This window comes from Oryzias melastigma, linkage group LG7, assembly GCF_002922805.2.
Source record: "Oryzias melastigma strain HK-1 linkage group LG7, ASM292280v2, whole genome shotgun sequence".
NCBI lineage: Eukaryota > Metazoa > Chordata > Actinopteri > Beloniformes > Adrianichthyidae > Oryzias > Oryzias melastigma.
In genome coordinates, this window is record NC_050518.1 from 30,259,300 (window position 1) to 30,274,100 (window position 14,801).

General features: G+C 39.8%; 1 protein-coding gene across 1 annotated transcript in view; it reads right to left on the reverse strand.

Moving 5' to 3' along the window:
- pard6b (par-6 partitioning defective 6 homolog beta (C. elegans)) overlaps positions 1–14,046 on the reverse strand; it is a 23,496-nt gene extending 9,450 nt beyond the window's left edge. Inside the window, exons 1-2 of the mRNA XM_024293034.2 lie at positions 13,515–14,046; positions 12,229–12,451 (exon numbers count right to left, since the gene is read on the reverse strand). Coding sequence (XP_024148802.1) covers positions 12,229–12,451; positions 13,515–13,577 — 286 coding nt within the window. The 5' untranslated portion in view covers positions 13,578–14,046. The remainder of the gene's footprint in view (positions 1–12,228; positions 12,452–13,514) is intronic.
- Between the last annotated feature and the right edge of the window lie 755 nt (positions 14,047–14,801).

Genomic DNA, 14,801 nt, shown 5'->3' on the forward strand with positions numbered 1-14,801 from the left:
AAAAAAAAAAAAAAAAAATGATGTCATGCAGTAACATCCAGAAACATCTGGAAGAACAGGGCTGGAACCGGTGAGTCAGAAAGGCACCTGACAGGACACCCTGATGAGGGTCAGCGTGTGGAATGTGGACGGGGCTGTGGTGGAGTGGCTGCAGGGCAGATTTTGCAATGAGCTGAAGATGCAGGTTTCCGTCCTGTGTCCCAGAGAGGAGGGAGAGTTTGGGGTTTGAATATGGCAGGATCAGAAGTGAAAAGAATATAGCTGTAAAGGCCGAGTCAGAACACACTCTGGTTTTCAATAGCAACTCTGTGAGGATGGACACATGAAACAGGGGTCTGCAACCTGCGGCTCAAGAGCCACGCCACGCTCTTCGACCCCACCATTGTGGCTCATGAGTCACGGTTAAAAGTTATAAACTGTTTCATATTTGGGAGATGAAAAATCTATTTTCTCATAAAGTTTGTTTCACTAATGCAAAAAAATATATAGTTTTTATTTAGCATAAAAATAACAATAACATAAATAAGTGGCTCCTTCTAGGTTGTTGTCAGTGAGAAATTGACCTAAATGGCTCTGTAAGTGCTGAAGGTTTCAGACCCCTGACATAGGAGAGAGCCGTTCTCTGCTGGTTCCAGGTCTGACTCTTAAAGACAACAGTGACTCAACCACCAAGAGACACTCCTTACTTCCTTATTGAGATAAACTTTCAATGAACCACAGAAATCCAGCTTTAATTATTATTCTAAATTGAGGAAACACACGACTGCATTTTCTTTCAACCCTAATTCACAAGCACAGGTTTATAAAAGTGTCACACAAAAGGCAAGACAAATGAAAATGAGCTAAATAAATTAGGATTGTCATAATCTGGTGTATTCCAATGAATTCAGATGATTCTAGTCTGATTCAGTCCAGATCATTCTGATAAGGCCTAAACCTTATTAAAGTAACCGTAGAAACATTTCGACTCAACAAGACAAAAGTCGGATGTTTCAGATGATAAATAAAGCCACTACATTTAAATAAAACTGTTATTTTTCCATGTTTTTTATAGTGGTAGTTTCACTCTCAGTGTATAAACATTTGTAAAATGCCAGAGAGGAAGTGGAGACTTTAGGTTTTAGACTCTACTGTTTCTTGTAACTGTCAGCCAAAATAAACAACTTTTGTGTCAGCTTTAAAGCAAGAATGAAATAATTCTACAAAGAAAACATCCGTCATTGTCAAAGTATTTTTACATAAAGATGGTTTCGGAAAAAAAGGGAAGCAAATCAGTTTTTAATCCTGTTGAATACAATCTTAGAAATGATCAATAAAAATAATAGACCAGAGAATTGTGAAATCCTCTCAAACATACATGGTTCACATTTGCGACAATCCTATTCCAAGTTTTAATATTTTAACGTAGGGAAGAATCTCCTAACAGGAGCTGAAAAACTATTTTCTGTTTTAGAAAACAAGTAAACTCCTGATTCTAACGTGAGCTCATGAAGAATCGAGTCAAAGCAGCAAATGAAGCATCGACTGCAACAGTGTTGGGATTCAACATGCCAAAGCCTGCAGGAAATCAAAGCCGTGAATGTGCAGCAACAGCGTGCTGACAGGAATTCACAGATAAGGATTTCACTATTTATGTTTCGTTTTACATCAGAAAACCACAAAGAAAAAAACGGCTATAAAACTGTCTGTGTGCAAGCCAGAGAAATAAAAAACTAACAGCAAATTGAGTCGTTCTCACATTACCAGCTCAGTGGTGGAGAGTCTGTCCTGAAACTGGGATATTGTGGGTTCAAATCCGCACCAGGGTCATACCAAAGACTTTACTAATGGGGCCCAGTGCCTCCCTGATTGACACTCAACATTAAGGGGGTTGAATGGGGGGGCTGAACCACCAAATGGTGCTCGAGTGCAGTTGTGGCTGCAGCTCTCTGCTCCCACAGGGGATGATGGGTAAAAGCAGAAAGAAAACGTCACACACAGGTGTGACATTGGACTTTTGTATATTCCAGCATTCAAAACTTTGACAATAAAAGACAGTTAATGAAGAAGTGTTTACATGCTTCAAGTCTTTGGAATGCACCATGACCTCAGCAGTAGTAATTTATTGTAAAGGATTTATGGTTTGAAGCACACAAGTTCAAGGGTCTCTTTGAAAGTTTGCAGAACAGCAATCAGAGACGTGACTTTGTGTTCTCTCGGACTCTGTACCTTTCCCTCCCTTCGCCACCCTCCACCTGTACGTCTGATGTCACCAATCTCACAATCGCCTTTGCCGTAGTTTCTACATCACCTATGAGATTTGAGTGCAGCCTCTGTCTTTGCAGACTCTTTCTTTTTTATCCATCCTAACAACTCTGAGATCAGAGATTCAGACTCTTAAGTGGAGTCTGGGCCTCTTCCAGACGGCATTAAGCTCTAAAAGTCGAGTATCAGAAGCAGCAGGGCGTGAGGTTTTGGCTTGTTTCTTTTTTTTAAAGTCCCACTCAGATCGTCTTTTGATCTATTTTCAAGGAGTTCTTTTAACTATGATTATGCCGTTTTTAGCCTAAATTAAAAAAAAATCCCATGTCGTAGTAGACATAGTTTCTGAGGGGCAGCAAGAGTTTTTTTTAAATTGCCTCTGAGTTGTGTGTAGGAACACTGTATATTCACTGGACATATCAACCCCTCCCCTCTCATACACCAAGTAGGAAGTACCTGCTGGTTCCAAGAGGGTCAAAGTCCCATAGACTTCTATTGAGAAATAAACAGATCTTACTCAGTCATTTTATTTATAAGAATAACCATTCTTAACATCTTCTCTCTAATATCATGTTTTTATATATATATAATATATATATATATATATATTGTTTCTCTATCACAAGTTGTTCAAGTTTTAAACTGACCAATCAGATGCCTCAGTGAAAGCATGTGGTGCCCGCTGGCTCCACCTCAAACGTTTGATTGACAGCTTCTCCCGAGCGGCTTTCAGTGGGAGGGGTGTGGCCTTCACACAAGCTCACTCAGGATTGGCGACAGTAGTTCCCCTAAAAATGTGACACAGACCGACTTGGACCAATCACTGTTGATGGATTTTAAAATGGCGGCACGCGATCAGGAAGCTGCGGTGAGGTTTTTGCCTGATTTCGCGAGGGCCGGATATGAGGCACTTACGATGGGGGACGTCAGGACCTCACTTTGTCCAGTGAATTTATATATGTCTAAAGCAACCCCACCTCCCTTCCCGTCACCTACTACTGGAAGCTCTTTCTTTACTTGTTCTACTGCTGGCTTACAACACCTCACGCCCCCAACCTTAACATTAGCAATGCAAAGAAAATGGCGATATTGGAGCTATCCAGTCGTACAGGAAGCTAGTGGTGGTGGGTGGAAAGAAAGATTGATTTTTAGATGCATCGATTATGATCCATAAATGATTCTCAACCCTTTTAAAGAAACAAGTGGAGCATTTTTCACGCTGACATTTCTGAAGAGCACACAAACACGGCTGACGTTCCAGATCTTGTCATCCGACGAGCTCTGACTGCATTTAAAGCGACCGTTTGTAAGGATTTTGGCTTTTATAGTGTCAAGGGTCAACTGGATAAAAGGCACGCGGTGTGTAAGTTATGTAACACCAACATTAAATATGTAGGGGAACACAACTAATATATGAAATCACAAAGTGTGTCTAGTTAGACATTATTTAGTTTGACGTGAGTTAAAGAGCGTTTCATTAAAGCTGGCCTAATGATAAAACGAAACTTTATCTTATTTAAGGTCGTTGAGTTCAGGGAACATATTCCTTTTTGATGCTGTGAAAGATTTTTGATTATCAAAAAAAATATTTTTCATGTCAGAATTTTTATGTTCTCAATAAAAGTTAAACTAGTAAACTGATCTGGTCTTAACTTGAAAATGAACTTTAGTGGAGAAAAGTAAGTCAGATTGGTCTAGGGTCTTGTAGTAAAGAGAAAAATTTCTATGAAAAAAATAATACATTTCCGATCTGGGATGCATTGGTAATTGTTTCGTAATTGAATTGTTTCATAATCAAATCGTTTCCTCCTGAATTGTAATTGAGTTGTGGGATGCCACAAGATTCCCACCTCAAGAAGTTAGCGGCCCGTCTGGCGTATTTTCACTCTTTTTTTCAAAAGAAATTTGTTCATCTGCTCAGAAATGTAATTTTAAGCTGGGTTTTCTTTCCTACATCATCAGAAAAAGGCCTCAAGAACATACTAAACACACCAAAAACTTCATCTTTATTTTAACAACGCTCTTCTCCGGTCTGTGTTCATCTCCACACCCCAAACGATCGAGTCCGGTCCTGCAGTGCTGGATTCAGCCTCCCCGACTGTCCCGGCTAATCGACCCAGCAGACGTGATCAGACGCTGGCCACATTCCACCCAGAATGCCCCCCCTCCACTCATCCATCCCTCTCCTACTCTCTTTTTTCTTTCCCTCCCCAGCTTGGGCCTCCCTCTGCATTCCTCCCTCACTAATACTCTTCCCACTCCCTCTCCTTTTACCTCTGGTTGGGTTCTTATCACATTTACACGACTCCCTCTCCTCTCTAATTATGTGCCTTGCCACAACAATGCTTTCTGCATTACTCAGACCCGAGTGCTGTTAACTCGGCCTCCCGTCCATCGCTCCCATTAGATCTGAGCCACCCCCCCTCACATTCCTTCTCAATGGCTGAATCCATCATCTGCTCATTACATGCACCATCCTTCAGAATAATTAATGCTCAGAGGAAGAGCCTCAACCCAGAGGAGAATTCTTTGACTTGACAAACGGCGACATTTACACCTGTCGCTTGAGCGTTGCTGCAGTCTTTTCATCTCACGTGGCGCCGTCCTCATTCCGTCTGTCTTTAATCATCTTCTATTTTTCATCTGTAGCTGCCATATTTCCCCTCTGACAAAAGTACTCTTTTCTTATCCCAGTACGTGTATCTGTACTTTCACAGTGTACGTTTCCATGACTCTGGCTGGATGACTCATGCACAGGTTACTAACTGCTAAGGTAGTCTCAGCCATGATAAGCAAATAAAGGCATTCCTGTCCCTCTCAATATGCGTGCACTTTGTAAAGGTATGTTTAATAACTATGATCCGGTCTGAGCTAAAATGACATAACTGCATGACAAATGCTTCTAGGTACACATCATCTTTTACACTCAAATGGTGAATGGAAAACAGAAAAGATGAAATTGCTGTTTTTAACATGTTCTTGTGGCATTTTTTGATGATGGATATATAAAAAAAAATTAAGATTTAAATTGAATTTCTTTATTGCACTTCTTTAGTAAAATAGTTGTAAAAAAAAAAACGTTTGAAAATAATCGTATTCATGTCGTAGAAAATACAATGGGCGGATCACAAGCTACCTGCTCCGCTCCATTCTGATACATGTAACAAGCTCAGAGACCTTGTCGTAGAGTGTTTGCCCTGAGAGTGGAAGGTCGTGAGTTCAAATTCACGCCAAGTCATACCAAAGACAATAAAAACGGGACCCACTGCCTCCATGCTTGACACGGGTTGGATTGAGGGTTAAACCACCAAATAGTTCCTGAGCGCGGCTGTGTCTGCAGCTCACCACTCTCCCAGACGATGGGTCAAATGCAAAGAACAAATTTCACACACCAAGGTACGTTACAACCAAAGGAACTAACTTTAAATCCACTTGTAGGCAAATAGATCTGTGTAGGTTTTTGTTTTCCTCGTCTGACCTGGAATCTGGCTGGATAGCACCAATAATGCTCATCATTTTTGTTGCACCTGTAACGTTAGGCTGGGGGTGTGAGGGGCTGTGAGCTAGCGGGAGAGAGTGTAAACGGAGAACTCCCAGGTATGGGTGATGGGAATTGGGGTGGGGTTGCTCTCAGCCAATGGTCCTGCCCACAAATTAGAGGCAAAAATTCTAATGAAAGTTCTGCAGAAATTATGTCCCAGAAAACAACAGTTTTTTTTATTTAGGCTAAAAACGGCAAAATCAAAATAAAGACCACTGGGAACGCTTAAAATAGATGAAAAGATAATCGGAGTGGGACTTGAAAGAAGATAAAAATAGACCCGGGTGTGTCGAGAGCTTTTCTTCTACTAGGAAAAAAAACACAAGACTATAGTTACTTTGATGAATAAGTTTGAAAGATATAAATATATTTTTAAATTCTGAAATGAATTTGTTTACTGTTCAGCGGGTTATCGATCATTCCTCTGACCTTTTTTAATCCTCTTACAGAACAAAAACAACAAATGTCAGACAGTGTGACTGTGAGCCAGAAACAGCCTCGTCTCTGACCAGCTGGCAGAAGCTGCTCTTTACTGTTACAAAAATAGAAATCCTTCACATGAGAACAATAACCAAAATATTTCAAGAGAAAATGACCTCGGCATTATTCACCTGAATATTTTGTCTGCAGCAGCTGCTCTCTGATAACAGTCAGCTTACAGTACATAGAAAAAACACAACAACACTGTGGATCAGGAAATGCCTCCAAGCAAATCTCCTTTCTCAGTGACGTAATGCTCTGCTTGGGTGTCGCTTCCTCTCCATTCCAGCTCCATCAGGTAACCTAGCCAGTTTTTATGACACACAAACCCATTTCAAAATAACAAACCCAACCTTTCTGTCAGGACACCCCACCTATGGAAAGCCTGTTGAAGCCTACACATCACCGCCAGCTCAACACATCATTCAAAACACAGGCGCGGTTAGAGGGGATGCCCACAGAAACCTTCCAGAATGACTGGCAAAGAGGGAAGCGGGTCATCATTCCCAGAATGCTTCAGCAGCAGGTTTGTGACAGCGGGCGTACGCACAAACAACAACAACAATGTGGGCTTTCTTCAAGAAGCAGACCGCAACAATGCAACGACACACTCACAGCCCAACAGGCATGAACTGAAGCATCTGCCCAGCAGTGGAGGAAACCCAGAGAAGAGTACAGAGCATGCAGAGGGCCAGGAATATCACACACCATCTGCTACGACGCTGAACTCTTCAATAAACACCCATGAACAGTAGGGGTGTGTTTTCTTCCGTCTCACATGATTCGATTCGCATCTCAATGAATCGATTCATAAAAAGATTAAAATGTTGGGTATTTTAGAAAGTTTTGTTCTTTGCGGTTAAAGAAAAGTGTGTCATAATTTATTGAGATATTGTTTACAGTGCTGTAGAAAAGAGTTATCATATGCAACACACATTCCTCATTGTGTTTCTCCTTCAGCCATTTATAATTGACCCGACTTGGTCAAAGAGACCTTGTGATTGGACGTCTTTTTATTTTTGCCCCACATGTACAACAGTAGAGACACAACAGTAAGACAAATTGGCAAAGATTGTCAGAAACCAATTATGTACTTCCTGATTAATTTGAAATTTTTTTTGCCAACATATGCATTGTTCAATCAATCCTGCTGTTCTTATAACTAGATAGATTTTTCTAAACATATCTGGTCAACAGAAATTATGTCACAATGCAGTGTTCCCTTATTTCTTGCGGCGGTGACTTTCTAAAAATAATCTGTGATAGCTGAAATCCAAGTATTACAGATGTTTTAAGCCCCACTCCAATGAAATTAGTATTTTTGTGCTTTTAACATCCTTTTGCAGCATTTTTGTCATAGTAGAAAACTTATATGAATGAATTCACCGTTAAAACTGTGTTTCTGAGTATTTCTTAATTCAAAACATGTTGGATCAGAAAACTGGATGCTTGAAAAAGTCTAAGTTTCCTCTCACCCTGCGCACAACTTGACCAGCTCACACTTAGATGTGCAAGACACGATGAGCGTTCAGCACTCAAAACTGTACGACTGGATGGATCCAATATTTGTCATCGTTGTTTTTTTCACCGCTAACGTTAGCTTGAAAATTTGAGCTTGCATGTGAGTACGAAAACAGAACTCTCTGAGATTGGGAGGGGGGCGGGGTTGCTCTGTCAACAATCCCACCCACAACCCAGAATTGTATTTCTAATGAGCTCCTGCTGCTGTGCATAAAATATATCTTAAAAAACAAAATAGGCTTTTTGATTTTGGCTGAAAACCATAATTAAATAGTTTATTAATCATAATTAAAAGATCACTGGGATTGATTGAAAATAGAAAAAAAAAATGTGGTTGGAGTCTGACTTTAAATACTCTTAACTAAACATTTTATTAACTTTTTTTAGACAGATATGAACATTTTCACACTTTTCTCTCTTTCTTAAACTCTCAAAGTTCAAACCTTAATAGAAAAGAGGTCCAGTTTTACAGAATGAAACAAAGATCTTGTCTTGATCGAAGATTTATCTAAACTTGGCAAACGGAACGTATTCTGTACAGGATACACATATGAAAGAGATTGAGTCAAATTAATTTGAGCCAATCAGGACGCAGAATACAGTTTTCATAAATAAATATTAAAAATGATAAATTAAGGTATGTGAAATTACACTGAAAAAACACTGTACCCCAACAGAAAAGTTCAGCCATTCAAACTTTGTGACTGAAAGGATAAAACTGCATTGGTTCAGTGTCCTGTACCAGGATAAATTCACTGTAAAAGCCGCCCAAAAACATTACAAACATGCATGCTTACAGTATAGTTCATTTGTTTCTATCACATCAGTGTTCATTTACTCAGAAAGAGCTAAAATAACTTAAAGTATAATAATGAAGTCAGCACGAACAGACATCATGCTGAACTCAGCCTGAAAACTGCAAGACGTCTATGTTATTGTTTCATGTCTCCAGAAAGTTTCTTCACAAACACTCGTCTAAATGTTTTAGCGCATCGCTGCAAATTCCTGTCTCCGTGTCATGAGACGGACACATACCGAAACCTCTGTGCCTCCATGAAGGAGCTCCAGAGTAACCCTCCTCTGTTTGGAGGAGCCTCACCTTGTTACACGCAGGCGATTACAGAAGAAACATATTTTCACACAGAGGGTTGAGCAAATATTGCCACAGGTTTACCACAGGATCATCCGCTTTTCTGCAACAAGTCATCTTAACCAAGTTGTTTTTATCCAAAGTCAACAATAAAAAGTTTTCCAAGAAAGCTGAACTCCGTAAAGATGCTGCTGATACTTTTTCTGTCAAACAAATTCACTATATTTATTTTGGAATTTGACACAATTGAAATTTTATCAATTTTTACCAAATTTACTGTGTTGTGATAACAGTTACTTAAATAAACGAAACTTTCACTCTAAACATGTAAATGATCAGAAAATCTGTTTTGCATAGAAAAACACTAAACTACTTTACACACCATGAATCTAAACTCAATGTTCATTCTGAGTTCTCTACAAAGCCAATTTTCTGCGTCTGCTCGGTTGTTAAGCCGAGACCAACTGGTGCCTGACAGTTTGCTGGGGGGGTCGTAACAAATCAGCAGAGAAACCAAGCTCTGAAGTTAATGGGGTCTGTGGGGGTTGCATTAGGGTACCCCCCATCTCCTTTATTCCCATTTTTCTACGTGGTCGTGGCGTGTGGCGGCACACAGCCTGCTAGCCTCCGTTAGCGTGCTTCATTTTGCTGCTGTGTTTATGAACGGCGGCGTGGGACGAGCCTTTGTGGCGTGTAATTGAAACACCGTCCCATGCAGCACTACACGGTGACCCCACTAATCTCCTCCTGACAAAGTGGCTTAGCCTCCATACAGTCATATGGCACAGCGAGACGGCTTAAACACATGAGGTTTGCCCCGATCGAGCGCGCTCTGGGGGAAGGACGCTCAACAGGTCACTCACAAACTCCCCGAGTGACAAGTAAGTTGAAAAACCCGCAAGGAGGGTCAAATTTGACCCCATGGAAGCAGATGGTAAAACAACATCCTCACTCAACACTAGCACTATTTCACGCTTAACAACAGCAGCAAACAAAATCCTGAAAAAAATGATCACAAAGAAGGGAAGAGTTTTTTTCAAAACTTTTTAAACAAAGTTCCAAACCTCAAACTACCCAGCTGGAACACAAGAACAAGAAGTAAAGCATCCTGGTCTATAATTACAGCAAAACATGGCCCTGCAACACATTATCAATGTCAATTTATCAGACTGGTAAAGTATAGCAACAAACCACGTTTTTTAAAACCCTCTCGAATCATCTTTTTGTAAAAGCGTTCCCAGTGGTCTTTTAATTTATGATTATTACTGCTGGGTATTGCTAATAATTTTCAGAAACGATTCGATTCGATTCACAAGAGCCTGAATCAATTTGATTCTGAATTTTTTTTTTTTATTCTTTCAATCCACTCAATTCAATTCACTTTTTAGTATACACATTTATTCACATTTGTTTAGAAATACACTAATAATCTACTATATGTTTTTGATATATTTGCGGCTGGGTGGCTCAGTGGGCTAGGTGAAGGGCTGGCACTCAGGAGCCCTGGGTTGTGTCTGGAAGGGCATCCGGCGTAAAAACTCTGCCAAATCACTGATGCGAAACAGTGGGTGCTGTTACGCTGTGGCGACCCCGAAAGGGATAAGCTGAAAGTGAACTACTACTACATAGTTTTGGATATATTTATATTAATCTGATCCAGTTCACATACTGTAAAATGTATCAGTGAAATAATGAGATTATTAATATCATCCAGTGTTACATGGATTCTCTAAAGGAGAAGTTCTAACTAAAATGTTCAGATCATTAACATTGTAAACATTGTTCTGCTTCTCCTGGAGGGCGTTTCTGTTTGGCCACTTGGTAGCGATCACGCTATAGAATTATACCTTATTCCAGAAGAAGAAAGTATGAGGAAAAACTGTGTTTTAGACCACAATTGGTTAATTTAAAAAACATTTCCTTAAAAGAGTTTGGAAAATTCATGTCTGTGAGTTTATAATAAAGATCTTCATTTAGTGAGTAATCTATGTTTATGCCGACAGAGCGTTGGCATTAGCCGTCCTGTGGGAAATTCCAATAAACATTAGCATCAAGCTAGCAGACTATAGCTTTGTGCTAAACTGATTTATATTTTTCATGAATCTAGTATTGATCTGTTAAGCTTAAATCAATTCAAATTGATCAATCGATTTTATCAACCCATCCCTAATGATTATGCCAATGTTTGCTAAAAATAGAAAAACCTGTGCTTTTTTAGGACAGATCCTCTGCAGAACTGGCAGAAGTTTATTATAAATGCATCTCCGAGTTGTGAGTGGAACTGTTGACACAGAGCAAGCCCGCCCCCTTCCCCTCCCAGTCACTGAGAGCTTGTGGCTTCCAAGTCGCAAATACGCTATTTTTTTAAACCACATTTTTTTCATCTGCTCCTGGTTTGCAATACATTGAATAAAGAAATCCTAAGAAATGCAATTTTGAGCTCATTTTCTTTATACAAGTCATCCATCATCATAAAAATGCCACAAGAACATGTCAAAAACATGATTTTTATCGGAGTAGGTCTTTAAATATTTGTTTGTATCCTGAAAACGTTTACAAAGTCGATCTAAATAAATGTAGTAAACTTCAGACCAACATTGACCGGTATTGCATACTTTAATGTATTTTTTTTTTAATTTCGCTCTTTTTTTCAATTATTGTGTGAATGCATTCAATGCATTCACACTATTGAGATTCTTCATTTACGTTTTCTTCCGTACGTTTTTTGACACGTAAAAACTCAAGCACACTTTATGCGATTTACACAATCTTGGTATCAAAACGTTCAGCACGTTAAGGACATTACTGCTTGTATTTTTGGTTTTCGCAAATTTTACAGTTTTCGCGATATTACACAATTTATGCGAATTTTCAGCCCATGTTAAGTCAATGGGAAAATTTAAAACTTTTTACTGCACCATAAAACTTTTACAATATTGGTATCAAAACGTACAGCACGTTCAGGACATTAATGCACAAATTTTTGGTATTCGTACATTTTATGTTTTTTACGCAATTTATGCTAATTAATGCAATTTAAGCACTTTACACACTTCTACACTTAATGCACATTATACAATTTAAGCAATTACTGCAAATTTAAGCAATTTACGCGATTTACAACAACCGAATTAATGCGATAATGCATTCACACTAGCATTATCGCAGGTAATGCGACTTTTCTAGTTTTTGTTGTCAGTGTGATATTGTTTATTGTTGTAAGATCTAAAAATTAATAAAAAATAAAGTTACAAAAAAAAAACCAAAGTCGATCTTCTATATTATTTTCTATTTAGGTGAGCAGATCTCACCTCTCTGACAGATGCAAACCAGTTCAAAGTCTTCCTCTTCTTACCTTTTCTCTGCAGAAACAGCCTGAGCAGAGGGTTGGCCGTGGTGATGGCCTTGTGGTAGTTGTCATCGTTGTTGATGGGCAGAAGGTCGCCGTGCACATCGGCGTAGCCCACCAACAGCTCCACGTTGGGAATTCGGTGTACATGCTGCAGAAGGCCATAGAACTCATCGAAGCGCCCTGGCTTCGACCGATCCAGAGAGAACCGACGGAACTCTGCACCAAACTGACAAAGAAAAAGAAAACAATTATACTATAGATGTTAAACTCCAGAAATGTGTGTTATAGTTTGTCTGTAAAACATTAACACACCAAAGAGTACCTAAAACACGGATGCAATAAATTCCAAGAGCTGATTTATTTTCCTAAAACCTGCATTCTAACGCATCCGAGTGTGTGTTGTCTGAGCTCTTCTGTGCAGCTCAGGCTCAGTACAATGTCTCCTGGCTGATGTTGATGAGAAAGGACTGGTTGTTGTGGTTACTGTTGCCAAGCACTACAAAAGATGATGAGAATTCAATGCCAACTTGGACAGGTTTCATGTCTTTACACACAAAAAATTGTACAACGCTCAGGCTTTTGGATGGGACGTTAAATAGAACCAGAGGAGAGAAGAAAGCGATCTAAATAACAAAGTTAAAAACAGTAATATAGAAGTGAACTGTGTAAAAGCAGTTATAGCTTGTGTAAACAGTTGTAAAAACGAGTTTAAAGCCACTACAAAGTGACTTTTAGGCCTATTCTTTTAAAGGTGTGTGTAATAACTCAACATGCAGGGTCAGGCGGCCCGTGGCGGAAGGAGCCGGCCTGTCACAGGCCGTATGACACCTGTGCACGCGGGAGGGGCAACAATTACCCTTTAGGCCGCCGCTGTTGCCTCCGCGGGTAGTTTTAATGAATTAGAGAGGCTATAAAAAGTCCCGCAAATCCCTCCGGAGGGTATAGTGGACGAAAACCCGGGTGTAAAACTTTGGTGAGCGGGAGGCGGGGGCGGCGGATGAAGCTGTGACAGGTGACACGAGCTCACCGCCGCGTCCACTGACGTTAACGTAAACCCCCGAACTTTACACCGAGAATAACGACAAGGCTCTCATGTTGGGTGACTTACCGACGGGTCAGTGTTAAAAGAAAAAAAAATCAAAATCGTTTAACAGTTTAGTGTTTTTTGCGCCACCGTGAACCTGATACCAAGCTACTTAGCAGGCTAAATTAGCAAGAGGGACATTCATCACCGCGGAGTTACGATCACAAACACATGAACGGAAATGGGAAAGGAGTCCCGGGATCACCTTGCTTTTCACCTCCACGGCACTCAGAGAACGGCTGCTCGGCACTCGGTGGTTCTTGTTCATGTTTCGCTAGCAGCGGGACAGCCGCCGAAGCACACCCTCCTCGCTCCTGCCGCAGCCGCTGTCGCGTATCCCCCCCAAAAAGCGTCCGCCACTCCAGTCAGTCCTCCAGCAGCGGCAGAAAACGTCCCGCTCCTTCTTGTCCGCGTGCGCCGCTTGGTTTTGTCAGTCCGGAAGTGTCCGTTGAAGGCTGTCAACCCGCGCGGCTCAGCGCGTGAACTTCTCTCCTCTCATAGTTGCCGCTGTGCGTGGACCTCAGGCTGCGTTCGGTTCTGTCTCTGCGACTCTCCTCGGCTGAATGCCCCGCCGCCCTCCGAGTGCCTGGAAAGCTGTGCTCTTCAAAATAAGAGTCTGTTATTTTGAACTTTCAAAATAAGACTCATCTTTTGTCTCTCTTTTTAACAAGCACAAACATTATTCAGTTGTTGCCATTTTATTCACTAAGGGATTTGTACAATACTTTTTAAGTAGTTAATTTACATTTTTATAGCAATGATTCAATTCAAATTATAACTTGTTGTCGTCAATACAGTTCATTTTGAACAATTCAATTCAGTGACCTAAAATCGATGTATCTTTAGCCAAAACTTCAACCAGTTGGTAAGTTATAGAACATAGAAAGGGAGAAAATATGTTTAGTCAGCAATAAATCTACTGTGTCTCAATCCAAAAGATATTTTCCAAGATTGATTATTGATTTTCCTCAGTTTAAAATGATTTTATGGTATTGGTCAATTTGATTTGATTCTGTTTCAGAAAGATACATTTGGTTGGATCATAGGAATAGAAATAAATTAATTGATTAAATGTTACACACCTTTTAAAATTGACATAGTTATTCCAAAAATATATTTTTGCCACTAATTTCAAAATAAAATAAACATTTTACATTGAACTTGTTTAGATATTGTAACAACCATATTTCTTTACGGTATACATACAATTATAAACAGCATCCAAAGAAACCATCTGCTTTTCTGGGTAAAGCTGCCAAAGGAAACCCCTTTATTGGCTTGGTGCTCCACTTTAGGCAGATTGATAAACACAATGTGGATTTTACCTTAAAGAAGATTTCCAAAAATTGTGTTTTTGTGTTGGCACCATTCACTAAAGCATAATGAATTTGACTAATGTAAACAGAGTTTTTGTGTTATTGATGAAACAAAAACTTGTTCTAAAAAAATGTAAAAAATATTTGGTGTTGTCTGAATTGACTGCTTGTACATT